The 16,502-nt window shown below is 59.3% G+C and overlaps 2 protein-coding genes across 12 annotated transcripts; one reads left to right on the top strand and one right to left on the bottom strand.

The window, feature by feature from the left end:
• Positions 1-311: 311 nt before the first annotated feature.
• On the bottom strand, positions 312-11,010 carry CDIP1 (cell death-inducing p53 target 1). 9 transcript variants are annotated; one of them, NM_001397340.1, is made up of 6 exons: positions 10,931-11,010; positions 3,575-3,674; positions 3,227-3,325; positions 2,753-2,896; positions 2,263-2,527; positions 312-1,827 (listed from the first exon to the last, which is right to left on the bottom strand). In NM_001397340.1, the coding sequence occupies exons 3-6, from the start codon at positions 3,309-3,311 to the stop codon at positions 1,716-1,718; spliced, it is 606 nt and encodes a 201-aa protein (NP_001384269.1). In that variant the 5' UTR covers positions 3,312-3,325; positions 3,575-3,674; positions 10,931-11,010; the 3' UTR covers positions 312-1,715. The 9 variants fall into 9 exon arrangements, with proteins under 9 accessions (NP_001384269.1, NP_001384274.1, NP_001384270.1 ...); NM_001397345.1 differs by having other exon boundaries at positions 2,263-2,524; NM_001397341.1 differs by having other exon boundaries at positions 3,227-3,320.
• Positions 11,011-11,217: 207 nt separating this feature from the next.
• Positions 11,218-16,010, top strand: C16orf96 (chromosome 16 open reading frame 96). Of its 3 annotated transcripts, none has more exons than XM_040647702.2 (15): positions 11,218-11,588; positions 12,403-12,507; positions 12,756-12,836; positions 13,001-13,081; positions 13,201-13,339; positions 13,522-13,571; positions 13,733-13,864; positions 14,108-14,269; positions 14,475-14,563; positions 14,776-14,838; positions 14,930-15,025; positions 15,108-15,231; positions 15,341-15,440; positions 15,575-15,684; positions 15,773-16,010. In XM_040647702.2, exons 1-15 carry the CDS (start codon positions 11,244-11,246, stop codon positions 15,974-15,976), a joined length of 1,881 nt encoding a protein of 626 aa, XP_040503636.1. In that variant the 5' UTR covers positions 11,218-11,243; the 3' UTR covers positions 15,977-16,010. The 3 variants fall into 3 exon arrangements, with proteins under 3 accessions (XP_040503636.1, XP_015150122.3, XP_040503635.1); XM_015294636.4 differs by having other exon boundaries at positions 13,198-13,339; positions 15,575-15,667; XM_040647701.2 differs by having other exon boundaries at positions 13,198-13,339.
• Positions 16,011-16,502: the final 492 nt, after the last annotated feature.

Raw genomic sequence — 16,502 nt, 5'->3', positions numbered from 1 at the left:
CTGCCCTTGGCTCTTTCCTAGCTCCTAGGAGAAGGTGACTTGGTAGCACAGGAACCCCTCTGCCTTCTTCTAGTACTGTCTTTGGTGAGGAGTTGGACAGGAGAAGGGATACCTGAGTGGTGGAGCTGGGGAAGCCTGGAGTGCAGCCCAGGGCTGCTCCTAACACCCTAGGCTGGGGTAGGAAGCTGCTGCTCTTCCTCCAGTGATTGATGTTGTCATGATTCCCCCACTCATACAACCCCTACTCAGCTAACTTGGGGTAGATCTATGTATTTGCTTGCAGAGGGATAAGGAAAAGACACACACTGAGCTCAGGGTCCTATGTTTATTTACATACAAATACTGGGACTAGTGTCACAGTTCCACCTCGGAGCAAACAGCAGCTGCCTGTGCAGGCCAGGCTGTTTGCAGACACGCTCCCTGAGAAGCCCCTCTGCTCAGCTCTGGGGGCTGCACACCTCAGCTGCCCTGACTGCAGGAGGGGAGAGCAGGGGGAACCAGTATGAGGTGTGGCCACAGAGACTGAGAATGGCTCTCAGGTCCTCCTGCCCTCATCTGTCGCAGTGCTGCTGGCAGCTTGTGTCACTGCTTGCCCCCATCCTTCTGCCCCATGTTAAGTGAGCTAAAAATTAAACCCCTACACCCACATGCAACGAGGAACCCCACAGGGTACACCTGCGGTGACAGCAGGGTGGGTGCTGCTGCGGTGCCCACAGACCCTGCTGGGCTTGGGGTGGGGTGCAGCTCTGCAGCAGGTGGGTAGGGATCTGCTCCAGAGTTGGGAGCCAGCTGCAGTCAGGTAACAGTCCCCTATTCTACAGTGCCAGGGGCAGGTAGCAACATGCTGGATGCATTTTTTGCTAATAGCTTACCAGGTGGGTGAGAAACAGCCAGGGGCTTTCCTTCCCTGAAACACCTGCAGCAGGGCTGGGAGGAGGTGCATGCAGCTGGAGCAGCCGTGGCCACCAGGCACTGGGGCTTCCCTACCAGGATGGATGGGCTGATTCAGGGTGCCGTGCTGCAGCCCTTTCCCTGGCTGTGCCTTGAAGGCAGCTCTGTGTGCCTCTACCTGGGACGTGTTGCCTATAGACTCCTTGCTGACCTGGCTGGAGAGTGCCCTGAGCCAGGTGGAACCTGGCACTGACTGTTTTCTCTCCTCAATGCCAAACTTCTACCAGGCTGCTTCCTAAAAGGACTGCAATTAAGTGCAGTGGCTGTGCTGCATCTGCAGTGTGCTCTGCCAGCTGCTCTGGCTTCCCCCATCCCCTCAAAACAGCAAGTGGGGCAGCATATCCACACACCCCCCTCCGTGTCCAGTGGGCTGCAGTGAGGGGTGGGTACCTCCAGCAGCTGCTGCTCATCCCCAGCTTGCTCCAGGTGAGAGGAGCTGCGCCGATGCCCTGGAGCAATGGGGTGCAGAACGACAGCCCTGCTCCTCTGTGCTGCGGGGCAGCTGCCAGAGGGAGCCCTGCATGCAGCATGTGGGGCTCAGCACCTCATCCCCTGTGCACCCACACCAGCGTCCCCAGTCTGACCGTTCACAGCGAGGAGCAGAGCGTGGGGAGGGCGGTCACAGCTCGGAGCAGGAGGGAGGGGAGGGACACACACATACACACCACCAAGGGTAAGCGAAGGAGTGCTGCACACGCATAGATTAGGACGGCAGTGGGAGAGGGGCCGGTGTCATTCCAGTGGCTCAGGCTCCCAGGGTGCTGTTAGCACATGCGCTTGTACGTGTAGATATAGGCCTTGCAGTTGGGACACGTGTGTGTCACATCCTTGAAGTCATCGAACAGGCAGGGGATGAGGCAGCAGCAGAGATCGCACCTGGAGCACAGGAAGACGCGGAGCGCTGTGAGCTCAGGCTCCCAGCTGGGGGTGGGGGAGGGAAAGCAGGCAAGGGGCTGCGTGTGGGGTTTGCTCCTGGGTCTGGAGAAGGGGTGAGAACTTGCTGCTGTGAGCCAGCCGTGGCAGCCCTCCCCACCCACCCGACCCCTGCTGCTGCCAACCTGCAGCACCACCACAAGGACTGGGCACAGGGCGTGATGGCTCCTGCACACAGCCTCTTTGATGCTGGTGGATTTACAAGAAGTCTTTGGGGAAGGCAGCTTCCCCGCAGCTGGCAGGAGCCCACAGCTCCAAACGCCGCCACCCCACAAACACGTGAGCTGTCCAACAGCTCGGCCACAGCCACTGGCATTGGGGCCACCAGGAGCAGTGCACAGTAAGCACCATCACGGTGGGGCTACCGGCGGCACCTACCCCACGAAGCAGCAGAAGAAGCCCAGCAGGAAGCTCATGAGCCCAATCTCGTAGCTGATCTTGGTGGTGATGGCTTGCTGGCAGTGGGGACACACTGTCTGCACCGGGGCGCCCTGGAAGATCTCGCCCTGCAGCACGGTCACTGTGGTGGCGGTCCCTGAAGGGACGAGCACCGTCGCCGTGTGGCCGCTGGGCGATGGGTAGTGGCCCGGGGCAGGGTAGTAGCCCATGGGAGGGTGAGGGCCTGGGGGTGGGTAATAACCTGCTGGGAAACAGAAACAGGCACAGATGTGTCTTTGCAGGAGGTAAGAGAGGCCACGTCTCCAAGGACCGTGCCCTGCTGCCGTACCACGACCACAGTTATGTGTGTGGGCAGCCCTACTGCAGGCCGCTCACTGCAGGCACTGTGCCCCCCTCCTGCCCAGCCCCCATTCATTGCCTTCCCTCACTCAGCACCACCCCGCGGCCCGCAGCTCCTCTCCACACTCACCAGGCGGCACGTAGGGCCCGGAGCCGTCTGTGGGCATGTGTGGGGGCACGAAGCCCGGCTGAGGAGGCTCATACGGGGGGGGCCCAAATTCAGGAGGAGGGATGGGAGCCCCCTGGGGCTGCACCATGGCCGGGGAGATGCCATCTGAAAGGAAACACAGAGTGAGCAGCCAGGACAGGAGGCAGCAGATGGTGATGGCTCGGCTGAGCGATCCGGAGCCCCTCCAGGGAAAGAGGACACAGCACGAGAAGGAGGGACTGCGAGGAAGGGGAATAAAGCACACAGGGAGGGACTGTGGGGACAAGACAGAGGGCACAGGGAAGTGCCCATCAGGCACTGCCCCAAGGCAGCGCGCCCAGAGATTCATGCCCTGGGCCACCAGAAGTCCAAATTCACGCACATCAGCAGGCAGAGCTCCCCCTGCTCCTGCCCGCTCAGCAGCAGCACCCCGCTGGCAGCCGGGACCCGCAGTACCTGTTGCAGGGGGTGGGCCGTGCTTCTCCTCTATCGGTGGTGCTGAGGGGCCTCCTGGGTATGGTGGTGGAGGGTCGTTGGACATGGCTTAGGGCTGCCCTGCAAAGAAGCAGTGTTAGCGGACCGCCTGCCTTGGGAGCTATGGGGTGCCGGCTGGGAGCGGGCAGCAACTGACTGAGAGGCCTGGAGGCGCTGCAGCATTGGCCTCAGCCCCACCAAGGGCAATACAAAGCCTTGGACACAAAGCTGGGCAGGCCCTGAGCTGGGCAACAAACCCAGGGTGGAATGCTGCCTGATGGCTCTAAGTCACACTGTGAGGTGGGCCAGGCTCCACGGCCCAGAGCTTACCCGGCCTCTTCCTTGCTGCAAGGAGCTCGGCGGTTTTGCCAGAGGTAGGAATGTCAGTTTGCAGTTCACAGACCCTGGAAGCCGTCCTACCCCACCAAACCTGTGCAAAAGGAGAAAGCAAGCAGGTTACAGCGCTGCGGGGCCGCCTGGGCTGCATGCCCCACCTCTCCCCCCCCAGTGCGGCTATGGGAGAGCAGCTCTGGGCCGTGCCCCATCAGCACAGCCGCTCTGCCCTCAGCCCATCGCAGAGCCCCACCTGCATGCCCGTGGGCCGGGACACAGCCTGGGGTAGTTCTCATCCCGTGGACTGGGGAGGCCCCCACAGACCCCGCAGCGCTGGGGCTGCCGCACCACCCAGCATGCATGGCGCGTGCCCCAGCCCCGTGCTGGTGCTGCAGTCACGTTCCTGCTGTGCGGGGGACCCAGCAGGGATGGGAGCCAGAGGCGGGCCTGGCACTCCGAGGAAGTGCAATGACATCAAGCAACCTGATTTTCCTGTTTACTCTGGCTCGGTTACAGCTGGTAGGACGTGACTAAATTGGGAAACATACCAAGAGGCTGTTCACTCTGTGCTCGGGAAGGCTGCCAGCAAGCACGGGGCAGGGGACACCGTGACATTGCTGTCAGTGCCCAGGAGGCAGCGCTTGGAGCTCCCCCAGGGGCTGAACACAGCACCCAAACTCCTCAGCGCTGCTCCCTGGCAGGCCGGGCCACGTGGGACTGTGCTGCTGCAGTGCACCGAGAAGGAGCTGAGCAGAACCCAAACCCATCTCTGTAGGATGTCGGTATTTACTGAGTAATATCCCTACCCAGCGTTATTAACTACTGTGATACAGACGTGCTGCTTCCAAGCACAATACTGGGGCAGCTGGGGGGACATCTTCCTCTCCTCTGTCTTCCTTCAAGGCAGGCACACAGCCCACACGAGGCTCACAGAGCGCTCCCATGCGGAGCAAAGCAGCCATCCCCGGCGTGCCGAGCGCCGCAGAGCTCTCCTCCTCCTTCCGTGACCTACAAAGCCACAAACTGGGCCGTGCTCCTTTTAACTTCACTGGGGATGTAAAGGAAAAGGTTTGTTCTTCCGAAGGCAGCCAACCCACCTGCCCTGCGTGGGGCTCCTGCAGGAGCGCAGCCCTCTGGGGCAGCCCGGAGGATGGAAAGATCCCATCAGTCTGCCAGCAGTGCCAGGGGCAGTGCCAGCCCTGTGCTGCAGCAGTTGTTCTCATCTCAGCTGCTGCCTCCCGCTCAGAGCACAGCCCAGCATTTGGTACCGGTTGGTACCACCCCACACCGTGGGTCCGGCAGCCGCCCCCGACCCGAAGGGACGGCACTCAGAGGAAGGGAGGATGTTTATGGGCTGCAGAGCTGCTCTGCTCGTGCTCAGCCACTCCTAATGCAATATCCTGCTTATTAAAAGAGACCCATAAAGTGTGAGATGTTGCGTGTGCCCTTCCCTGGAGGAAAGGAAAGCCTGCTGCTGCTTCTAAGCCTCTCAGAAGCTGTTCCTCCCGTGCTTTCTTTTGTCTCAGGGCAAGAAGCACAAAGCCCATTGCTGCAGCAGTGTTCCCCAGCACAGGGCTGATGTCAGACTGAGCTCACCCCGCACATCGCTCCCAGCACGGCTGGAGGTGAGCACCCAGAAGGAGAAAAGCCGTGCAGACAACTCGGGCTGAGCTTATGGGGACCTGAGCTGAGGGTCTGATGGAATCACACGAATGCTCACTGTGTCCTTTGGCACTGAGGACCTGGCTCAAGAGCCAACGGGAGCCGGTAAGCAGTAAAAGGATGGGGATGGGCAGAGGAGCTGGCAACTCCCAGCCAAAAATGCAGAGTTCCTCTAAACTGAAGGAGCAGAGCCTGGCTCTCAGTGGCTGGGGAACCCCGCAGTTTTCAGCCTAGGTTTATTGGTACCCAGATAATCTCCACCTGCTCCTCAGCCTGAACAGCCTTTCCTGCTCTCCTGCTGTCTGCCAGCAGCCACCATCACACAGCTCAGGCTGCGTTTGGCACACAGAGCTCCTGCAGGCATTTCTGAGCCGCGCTCCTGGTGCCGTCCTGCTGTCCCCTCAGGTCTGAACAGCCGCAGTGACCCCAAGCCATGCTGAGCACTGAGCACCTCCTGCGGTCCTCAGAGCTGGCAGTCCTCACAGGCGGCCAAAGCACCACAATCCATCAGTGCCCAGAGCCCATCGGAGCTCCCTTGCAGACTGTGCAACACAACGGGATGGCTCTGAATGCACGGGTGGTGATTCCAGGTCCACTCTCCTTCCACAGCATCCATCCAAGAACTGATTTTTCCTTAGCCAAAGCTCAGTGCAGGAGCAGCCGCAGCCTCTGGAACACCAGCATTGCTGTCCCCCCCCCCCAGCAGAGCTGCCTGGCACCAGCAGAGCTGCTGACACTCCTATTTAGCAGCACAGTGTCACCTTGTGTTTTTCCGGAGGACTCATGAGAAATACTCAACTGTCATCTGCTTTTTTTTTCAAGGCCACGGCAAAGAAGCATGGTTTGGGGTTGAGCAGCAGCGTGTGAAGGATCTGAGAGCTCGCCAACTCCTTTGGAACCCCTCACCCCAAACCAGTGGCATGCAGGGAACCGCCACGCACCCACGGCTCTGGTCGTGCCAGAGCTGCTTCCCACCATTCTCTTTTGCTGCTGTTGATTGCTGGGAGGCACAGCGATCCTACAGGACACGCAGAGAGCCACAGCACCAGCCTTGCTCAGACGTAAGCAGATCCAACATAACTCAGCTACCACACTCAGCGAGGTCTGCTGGTGAGCACACAGTGCTGCGTTCCCTTGGAATACAAGGGAGAAAGGAGAGACGGTGGCCTCACACCTCCCCAGGACAGCCCCAGGCAACACCCCCAAGCCTCCCTTCTGAGCTCTTCTACAGCCCTTCTCTGTCAGTACCTCTCTGCCTCACTGTGAGATGCTGCTCAGAGGGTTTCCAACAGCCCCAGGACTGAAGCAGCGTGCAGCAGGCTGTACCACCACTGCGTTTTCCAGCTGCAGTGCCCTGAGGAAGGCTGATTTCACCCAGCAGCGCCTGCTCTCAGAGCCTCCTCCTGCAGAAATGCTTTTATCTCGGTCGGCTTAACAACAAAACAGCATATCCAAAAACGTGGGGGGGTGCTAAAGAAGGGCACTACCCCTGCATGGCACAAGTTACAGCCATACAGTTAAGCTTGCTAGCATTCGTTGATGGATACCCCTGCCCTGATCTAGATAACAGAAAGAGCCGTGTCTGAACCAAGGAGATAAGGAAGTACTGCTGAGTCTTTGCACCAAGCAAAGGGGGGCTCAGGTGCATGCAATGTACTGAGTGATGGAAGGGCTGGAGCCAGGATCCACCCCCTCCCAGCCCTCATTTAAGGGCTGCCAGTGGAGGTGAGGGTATCTCACTGGAGATCCCTGCCTACCTGAGGCCTTCTGAAGGTAAGCAGCTTCTTTCCTTTGTTTCTGTGCCCATGGCTGTTGCATTTGAGTGAATCCTTGCTTGCTGCAGCCCGGGATCTTGCTGTTGTGCTGTAAATGCTTTCCATTGTGTTACAGACATTTCCTCTGGTAACCACGGAATTTGGGAAAACACAGAGGACCTCTGTTGCTTTTAAAGTCAACTGTATTTTCAAGGCAAAATAGACAGCAGCTCTGCCTGCTTCCCCCTCATGTGGAAGTCTTAACAGAAAGAGCGCTGCTCTCTGTAAGACCAAAACTATTAAGCAAAGGTAACTTAATAATGGATACCATATCAGCTACTTAAGATGATTCAGTCCTTCAGGAACAAGGAAACGATCAGAGGAAAGCAGGGCATAACAAGTGAGAGGGGGGGGAAACAGCCAAACAACACAAGGGTCCCCTTGCTCCTATCAGCCAGGAGCTACTGGCCCAACAACAGCCCATTCCAGAAAGCAGGAAACACAGAGAGCTGTGGGAAGGGCTGAGCTGTGGCTGTGGGGAGGAGGGGAGAAAACATGGGCAGCGGCTGTGCTGGGGACCAGGACTCAGGACTCCCACCCAGCCCTGACAGCTCGGGCTGTGGTTGAGTGTTCCTGACCTCTTTCCACGTGACAGTCTTTGTTCTGTGACCCAAATGAAATCAATTGTACAATAATTCTCCTGGGTACAGCAACCTCTGCCCGTAATCTCCAAGATTACACCTACTCTCCAGCTGTGGGACTTCAGGAAGACACGTAGGGGGTTTCTGAGCACCGAGGGATTGGCTTTAATACAATTGCTGGGCTGCTGCTCCCAAACAACTGAGGGGGCTGTGTCTTTCCAACCAACTGCTTCAGAGCACGTTAAGAAGAGGCTCTGACTCTCCCTTGCCCCCCAAGGCCCATCAGATTGGTGCTGCAGAGGTAACAAAGGCCCTCCAGTGGAGATCTTCTGCCTCAATGCAGAGACTGGGACCAAAGCAGGTGTGGGACACGCACAATGGGAATGCTTGGTGGAAGGCCCACCATCTCAGCATATAACCTTAAATGCTCTTAAACTATAAGATGTTGTTTCACCTCCATTGCAGCCCTGTGCCTGCTGTGCTCACCAGGCTGCCAGGCAGCCTTTTCTCCCCCAGAATACAGCAGATGTGAGACCACAGCCACGGATGCCTGGGAGTGAGTGAGCTGAAAGCAATGCTTCAAGCAGCAGCGAAGACCTTCCATCAGCATTCTGTGCCAGAAGTAAAAGCGGTGCTCCCCACGCCTCTGTGCTGAGGAGAAAATGGAATGTGGCTTTCATGGCTTCTGTGTTAATTGTGCTCCCTTGGAGGACACGAGGAGAGGCGCACAGCACAGCACACGTGGATCTGACGCTGCCTGTGGGAGCTGTGCTGCTGCTCTGGAGTTGTGGGACTGATACAGGGAACAACAGGAAAACAGCAATGTGAACATCATGTCCCGAGGAGAAGTTGAGTGCCACGTGTTTTCTGAAGATAGAAAGGTACACACACGTCTGTGGTCATAAACTGGCATGCTCCAACGCCTCGCTCTGAGATCCTGGGCAATGCAAATCTCACCTTCGACCTGCAGTTCTCTGCCTTCACAACAGCTCAAAACCAGCCCCCAGAAATGAGAAACAAACCTGAGCTCTGTGAAGATTAGCAGAGCTACAGCGTTTCCTGTGACAGACTGCCACCCTGACTGCACCGGGCAGAAGGAAGAGCACTGTGTGATTAACCATTCCCCTCTTACCATACCAGACAGCGATGCTATCAGCACCCACCTGGTGCTCTCCAGTTCCCTGCCCTCCCTGCTCCCAGCAGCTTTGCATGGGTCACTCTGGGTGAGCAGCTCCTCACTGCTGTGCCCTTTTACTGAGAGGCTGGCAAACCTGTCTCGAAGCCTGAACTTAAACTCAGCCCTGCTGCCTTTGTTATTATCCCAATCTTTACTTAATATTTGCTCCTGCTCTCAGCTGGCGGCCATCAGTCTTATCCCAGTGCAAAGCAAACGTGCCTTCGTGTAGGACAACGGTCTCAGCACCATCCTACATTCAGCACATGCACACCCCATGGTGATGCCACCAGCAGTAATGCACAGCCCAGCTGCAGGCCCTACAGCAATGATACCAAAGGAATGTTAAAGACTTAGCTTCTTCCAGGCTGAGATATTATCTTCTGATTAAAGCAATTGTAGGAAGACAAACATAGAGCTTTATAACGTCCTCTACATCTGTCTGTAGTGCCTTAATGTCTTTCTTCTCCTTACCTGTAGCAAAAAAAAGACCTTGGATCTGAGCAGCTACAGAAGGCTGCCTGCCTCCTTCCAAAACCACTCCAGCTGGAAGACCTCTGCACCAACCACACACCTTAAATACAAGCACCTATCTGTTTAATTCCCAATTGGAGGGGCAGGGGAGCCTGCAGCCCTCCTCTTGTGATACTGGTGAGTAAGGCTGGCACTGGGAGCGATGGAGGATGCAGAACCCCCAAAACACAGTGTTGGTGCTGTGGGCGCAGCCCAGCCCCTGTCGGAACACCTTTAGCTATAGGAGAGCACCCACTGGTTGTGCTCCATCCTGGAGAGCAGTCACCGTGCCTCATATCATTGCACGACTTCACATGCACAAAGCATGGTCAACCGGGGAGGTGAGTTCTAAAGATACGCTCAGAAACTGAAACGTGGCACTGACAGAGCCACCTTCCCTCCTTAACAGCAGCTGAGACGGGCTCCAGTCAGAGCAGGTGCCTGAGGAACCGAGCTCCGGGTGGACCGAAGTTGTGTAGGACCTGTTGAGGGAACACAGCAAGAACTCTGCACAGCCTCCTGCCTTGGGAAGGGCTGAGGGCTGAAAGAGGAGCTCCGTCTCTGCTGCCTGCCCCAGTCACACCAGCAGGTACTCAGCACAGGACCCAGCCCTGTGTGCAACACGGCCACCACAGCCCAGCAGCAGTGGGAGCACCGAGCTGCCAGCTCAGGGGTGCGCCTGGGAGAGCTGCTCCACCATCCCGCCCTCATTACAGCCTCACCCCCTTTCTGCCCCAGCCCACCCCATGGTGCAGCCTCGCAGGCATTCACACGGTTGTTCTCCTTCTACCTTCCTCACAGAGCACCCAGGGACAACACAGCAGACCCATCGCTGGATCTCCAGAGATCTCCTAGGCGCGTGGACGCGGCCACATCATTTAGACAGGGAAACCTTTGGGGAAGCTTTCGGCCCACGCTTTCCACAGCGACCCGAGCTTGTTTCATCCCTAAGTATGAATGAGGGGTGCTTTGTGGCCATCCAGCGCTCACACACCCAGCAGGGTTTCAGCCTGAGCGTGGCTCCTTGGGACAGCCCGGAGCACAGCAGCACGAGGGGCCCATCCAGGCCTGCGCTCCCAGCACGCCGTGCCGGGCAGCTGAACGCCTCCGTAACAGCTGTGGCAGTGCTGCTGCTCCAATCCCCGTGGGAGGCAGAACAGAGGTCTCACGGCTAAAGCCTCCCACTACTATTTCCTAACCGGAATGTGCCGTTGCACAGCGGCATCCATTAGCTGGAAGGGCTCTTCTCGTTTCGCAGGGAGCTGCCGACGGCGCTGACGGACGGCACCATCCCCGTCAGCCGCAGCGCTTCTCTCCCTGCCAGGAAGCCGGGCCTGCCTGCTCCGACACGGCCGGTGCAGCGCCGCTCCCCGTTCCGCCTATTTCTAAGCCCAGGACCTCGGCTCCCCACGCGGTGACATTTCAGGCCCCGGCAGGCCCGACCCTTCCGCCGTGCTGAGCGCCCATGCCGACGGGACAGCGCCAAGGAGCGGCCGCAGCCGCGCTGCGGGGCCTCCCCAATCCCCCCCCCCCCTCCCGGCTTCACCTCCCGGGGCCGCTCTGTGGCTCAGCGCCCCGCGCGGTGCCCTCCCCGGCCCCGCACACGCACCTACCGCTGCGGGCTGACGGCTCTCGGCGCTCCGTGCCGGCACCTGCCGGGCTGCGGGGCGGGGCGCTGCGCTGCGGGGCGGGCCCGGCTGAGGCCTGCGGAGCCGCGGCCTGGCGTAGCGGGGCGGGCCGGGCGCCCCCTCCCCGCCGGCGGCCGTCAGAGCGGCCGTGGAGCGCGGCCTCGCGGCGCTGCGGGCTGCTCCCCCGAACCGCCGGCAACCGGGCCCCGCGCTGCGGGGCGGAACCCCCGGCCGTCACCGGGTAACGGGGCTGTGACCTCAGCCCGCCGGCCCGGCCCGGGCGCCGGAGGCGGCATGAGCGTGGCGGTCACGTTGGCGGAGCTGGCGGACGTCGCTTTCCGCACGCCCCGTGGCTGCAGCGTCAACGCCGGCGCCCTGCAGCTCCTCCTGCGCGGGCTGCTGGAGCACCTGCGGCTGCAGGATGCTGCCACGCACCTCTCCGAAGACGAGAGGGGCCTCCTGCAGCCCGAGGTCCGCGCGGGGCCCCGCGTTCTCCTCCATCCGAGCCATCCCGGTGGGCCTCTGGGTGTGACAGAGCTGCCGAGCTGTGGGCAAGGCCCTGGCGTGCCGGCCGCTGACACGGAGCAGATCGTGCAGCTGAGGAAGAGGATAGAGGTGATTGAGGAGGGGATGACGAAGGTGAGGAGCCATCCTCAGCATCCCGCCCTGCACAGTGGTGTGCCCGTGCTGTGCCACGTCCACGTCCTTAGAGGTGTCTCCTGAGACAGGACTGGAGAACCTGGCATAGCACAGAGCCGTATTTCTAGTTCAGGTGACGGTAGCTTAGCTCTGGGGTTTCATTACACTGCTGGAGTGCCAGGGGCAGATAAAAAGTAGCCAAAACCACCTTTGGCTGTTGGCACTGTTAACCTACTGCAGTCTAAACTCTGAGATTTAGGTTTGCTCGGTCCCTTTGGCCCTTCCAGGGGTCCCTACAGCTGTATCTGGGGCCTGGAGTGTCCATGTGCTGTCAGGGACCACATCCCATAACCTATCCGCCCTGCAGAATAGAGGCAACAGGTGACAGCAGAGCTGCCTCGTGGGCAAGCCGTCCCCACGCCAAAGCAGAATCCTTCCTATAGGAGGTGAGGCCGTGGCACAGGTTCTGTTTATTTGGCTGTTAAAGTTCAAGCCCTACGCTGGAAACACAGCACGTGACATCAGAGCTGCCCTTGAGGTGTGCGTTGTGTTGTGGTGGCTCTTTCTGCTGATGGGCACTTCAGGTTGCCCAGGGAAGATGTAGGTTCTCCATTCCCGGAGGCGTTTGAGGCCACGCTGAATGGGATCCTGGGCAGCCTGACCCGGTGTTTGGCAACCCTGCTCATGGCAGTGGGGTTGCAGCTTGATGATGTGGCAGCCCCTCTGGGTCTGAGCCCTGTGTCCCAGAGGCCCCTCCAGTCCCAGGCCTGTGCTGCATGTTGCTCAGAGGCACTGGCTGGGCACTGTTCCTCAGGTCACAGACACGCTGCAGGAGGTGCTCACCAACACCTGCTCCCTGAAAACCACCATCCAGGCCTTCCAGGAGGAGCTGCAGCTTCTGAAGGATGGTTTCCAGAAGGTATGTGAGTGGAGCTGGGCACGTGGTAAACAGCTCTCAGCAGAGGGGTCGGACTCTATGGGCACCTCCATGTATGGCAAAGGGCAATGGGGTTACAGGGATGAGTGGAGCTGAGATCTGCCCAGGGGGGTTGGAGAAACGATGCCCACAGCCACGGAGCCCAACCATGCCTGTGCTGGACACTGCTGACACTGATACCAGTCTCAGTCCCTGCGGGTGCTGAGCCCTTTGATGTCCCTGTTTATCAGAGTGGTCTGGAGGAGCTGCAAGAGCGGGCGGTACAGCAGGACAAGCACAGCCACCTCCTGCAGAGCATCGTGGACCAAATGGTGAGCCTGGCAAAGCAGCTGGAAGCAAATACCCAACCCCTGGCACTGACCTGAAGGGTTTGGGGACAGCGCGGTGCTGGCAAGGTTTGGTGTCCCTGTCCTCACCACAGGGGCTGCTCAGGCTCTCCCTGCCACAGCAGGGCTGATTTCTCTGCTGGTCACAGGCGGAGGTGCGGCAGCAGCTGAGCTCCTTTCCCTGGCAGACCGGAATGTTGTGCTCGCTCTGCAGGCTGCCTGCTGGTGAGGTTTGTGCATGCTCCTGGTTACCAGCTCCTTTGCTGGAGGCTGGCAATGCCCTTCAGCTCTGGAACAGCACAGGGCTCTTCTCCCTCCCCTAAGCCTGAGGGCTGTTTCATTTCAGAAGCTCTCCAGCCAGGAGCTCATCCCTGAGGCCTCACAGGAGCCAGCCCTCGAGGCCCCGTCCAAGCTGAGCTGGCTGTTGGAGCAGCACGAGGGTGTGGAGACCTGCATCACCTGCAGCAAGAGCACACTTCAGCAGCACGGTGAGCGCTGACGCCTCCACTGTGTTGGGTCACTGTGCTGGGCTGAGCCACTGGGGCCTTGCTAGGTGCAACATGGCCATGCTCAGCCATCCTGGCTGAGTCTTCACTCCACTGCAGCCCCTGTGTCCCTCTGTCTTTCTCCCAGCCACGCTGCCTGCAGCAAAGCTTTGGTGTGTTTTCAGCTGGCCTGGGGACCTCAGAGGATGTGGCCATGGAGAAGATGCAGGGAGAAGTAAGGCACCTGCAGGACAAAAGAGAGAGAGCACCCAGTTGCCCAGGCCTCAGGGGTGCTGCCCAGTGGCCTGGGGATTGCAGCCCATCGCCCCACTCACCAGGAGCACGCTGGGGCCACGCTTGAGCCCACCTCATGTGGGTTCCTTGTGCCTTACACAGGCCATGCTTTATCCTTGCCGGAGGTCAGATTTTGGCAGAGAGGTGCTGAACCAGGTGGGACAACTGCAAGAGCAGTGCACAAGACTCCAGGAGGCTGCAGAGCAGCTGTGGGGTGACTCCAAGGACACCCAGGTGAGTGTGGTCCTCAGCTCAGGAGCCACTCGTGCTGTAGTTGGTGTGAGGTCCAGGCTGGAGGCAGGCCTGTCCAGCCTTGGTGTGTCCCCACCTCAGAGCAGTTCGGTGTGCTGGGATTTTGCAGACTGTGTGCTGTTAGAATGGGGTATGGATGTTGTGAGTAGGGGCAACTCAAGAGGCAGAGCATGGGCATGCAGGGACGGAGGTCTGCTGGGGATAGCTGACACTATATCCTCTCAGAAAGCAGATGAGACTACACTGGAGACCAAAGCAAGCCAGGATGAGTTGCAAAGTACCATGGCCCAGCTGAGTGAGATGATGCAGGACTTGCTGCGGAGGATGTTCCTGCATGGCCAGGACAGGCATAAAGCCTCAGAGCTCATGAGAGAGATGAACTCCAAGGTAGCAGTGTCACCCAGGGAGGATGGAGGTCCCCCTGTGTATAGTCTGCAAAGAGAGGGCAAGCCCTGAGCCTGCCTTGTGCCAGGGCTGAGAATATCCTGGGGTGTTGCCAACATCCCCCCAGGGGCAGCAATGTCCCCAGGAATAGGCTTGGTGTCCCTCTGCCCTCCCTGAACGTGTGCTGTGTGGTGCTGGCTCACTGCAGGCACAGCGGCAGCAGACTTGGAGGCGCAGCAAGCAGTGCCACTGCCAGAGACCTTACTTTGACACCAGCAGTGCCAATGGCTCCAAGAGGTGAGGGCTGCTAGTTCTTATTCCATCCCACTTCACCCCACCCTATCCCTCTCTGTCCCACCTCATCGCTTCCAATCCTGTCCCATCCTGCCCTGTCCATCCCATACAGATCCTGTTTGTCCCACCCTGCCTATGGGATGCTGGCTGCCTGTGGGACCTCACACGGTCCCTGCATGCCAGTGGGATGCTTAGCAGCTGCTCCTGTTTTGCAGGCACCTCTTTGAACCCATGAAGTGCATCTCCTGTGACAGACCTCTGGCCGCAGCCCCAAGGCCGTGAGTAGTGTGCAGCCCCTGGGTCAGACCACGGCACTGTACCTGCACTACTGACCACTGCCCAGCTCTGCCCTCACGTCCTCACCCTCAGGCCCTTGGTGACAGTCCGGAAGGCCAGCCTGCATCTCCAGTCCCATCAGGCCAGTGCTGGTGGCTCCAACTGCCTGGCACAGCAGCCGCCAGGGAGGTGAGGCCAGGGAGGTCGCTGCCTCTCCTGCTGGGGTCCCTTTCCCTTAGCAGGAATGGTAACATCAGTGCTCCATTCCCAGGGAGACCAAAGGGTGCAACCAGATCAGCCAAGATCCTACAGCTCCCACCAGGCCACCGTCCGCCTCCAGCTCCCTCACTACCATCTGTTCCTTCGGAGTCCCTGCAGACCTCACCTACAAGAATGTGAGCCCCATCCTCGCGTGCTGTGTGTGCTGGAAACCAGCTGGGCCCATCCAGGGTAGAAAGCTGGGAGTTGAGCACCTCCAACGGCACCGGCTGCTCCTCCCTGTAGGGTCAAGTGGATATTTTGGGCATTGACGGAATCATCTACAAGGGCAGGCTAAACTCACAGGCCACCAGTGGGACTGCCACTCAGGGCAAGGACTTCCCAGGTAGGGGAGCAGCCCTGGGCACTGCGTTAGCCCCAGCCCGAGCCAGCAGTGCTTGAGGTGGCTCGGGTGCCACCTGCCCTATGACCCAGCCTCATGTCCTGCTGCTAACAGCGCTTCTGCTTTCTGCCCTGAAGGCACAAAATGCCCCCAACCCTCTGCCCAGCACGCCATGGAGAAGGTGCGCCGCAACCCCAAGTATGGCAGCCAATACGTGTCCCCATACTCATGTGAGTGCCCATCCCAGGTGTGCCACACGCTGTCAGCCCTGCTGTGCACGCTCACCCCGCTGCGTGCTGCCAGGGCTGTGCCTCACTGTTTGTCCTGTGCTACAGGTGCTGCCATGCGGACAAGGACGGTCTCAGCAGGTCGGTGGGCAGCCTCTGCGGGTGGCAGCAGGATGGCAGGTGTCTGAGCTGGCTGCGGGTGGTGTGAGTGTACAGCAAGGGACTTCAGGGATTGGAGGGGTGGGGGCCACACTGCCCCAGCCTCTCCTGCCCCCCCACCCCCCCTCACAGCCTCTTATCACAGCAGGGTAACACCATATGCCATAAATCTCTGTCTCCTCTGCTGCCTGGGCTCTAGGTTCTGTGTGGTTCCTGAGTGTACAGGGCGTCCTGGGGGAGGACCTGCAGGGGTCCTGGTGCAGCCTGTAGGATAGGGCAGTGCAGGTGGTTCCTGCCCCATTGCAGCCCCAGCCAGGTGTGTGCTGCACTCCCCACAGCACTTTGAGATGTTTCCCCACAGGGATGCTTCTGGGTCACGCTGAGTCCCTGATAACTCTCTGACCAGTCCAGGTCCCTGGTTAGCCCCTGGCTGGAGCGTGTCTCCTACAGAGGCAGGCTGAGGAAGCTGGGCTTGCTCATCCTGGGGAAGAGAAGGCTCTGGAGAGACCTCACTGCAGCCTTTCAGTATATAAAGGGAGCTTATAAGAATGATGGGCTTCTATAAGGCTCCGTAGTGACAAGGAGCAGCAGTTTTAAACTAAAAGAGGGGAGATTTAGGTGGGATATAGGGAAGAAAATTGTCACTCAGAGCGCAGTGATGCCCTGGCCAGAGTCATGA

Source organism: Gallus gallus, chromosome 14, assembly GCF_016699485.2.
Source record: "Gallus gallus isolate bGalGal1 chromosome 14, bGalGal1.mat.broiler.GRCg7b, whole genome shotgun sequence".
Classification (NCBI taxonomy): Eukaryota; Metazoa; Chordata; class Aves; order Galliformes; family Phasianidae; genus Gallus; species Gallus gallus.
This window is presented reverse-complemented; position numbering and strand designations above follow the sequence as displayed.

Coding starts and splice junctions, on each gene's coding strand:
- C16orf96 (XM_040647701.2), top strand. CDS start 11,244: ATGAGCGTGGCGGTCACGTTGGCGGAGCTGGCGGACGTCGCTTTCCGC. Junction 14,270..14,474: donor TGAGAGAGATGAACTCCAAG/GTAGCAGTGTCA, acceptor GGCTCACTGCAG/GCACAGCGGCAGCAGACTTG. Junction 14,839..14,929: donor CTGGCCGCAGCCCCAAGGCC/GTGAGTAGTGTG, acceptor CCTCACCCTCAG/GCCCTTGGTGACAGTCCGGA.
- CDIP1 (NM_001397340.1), bottom strand. CDS start 3,311: ATGTCCAACGACCCTCCACCACCATACCCAGGAGGCCCCTCAGCACCA. Junction 2,897..3,226: donor CGGCCCACCCCCTGCAACAG/GTACTGCGGGTC, acceptor GTTTCCTTTCAG/ATGGCATCTCCCCGGCCATG. Junction 2,528..2,752: donor CGGGCCCTACGTGCCGCCTG/GTGAGTGTGGAG, acceptor TCTGTTTCCCAG/CAGGTTATTACCCACCCCCA.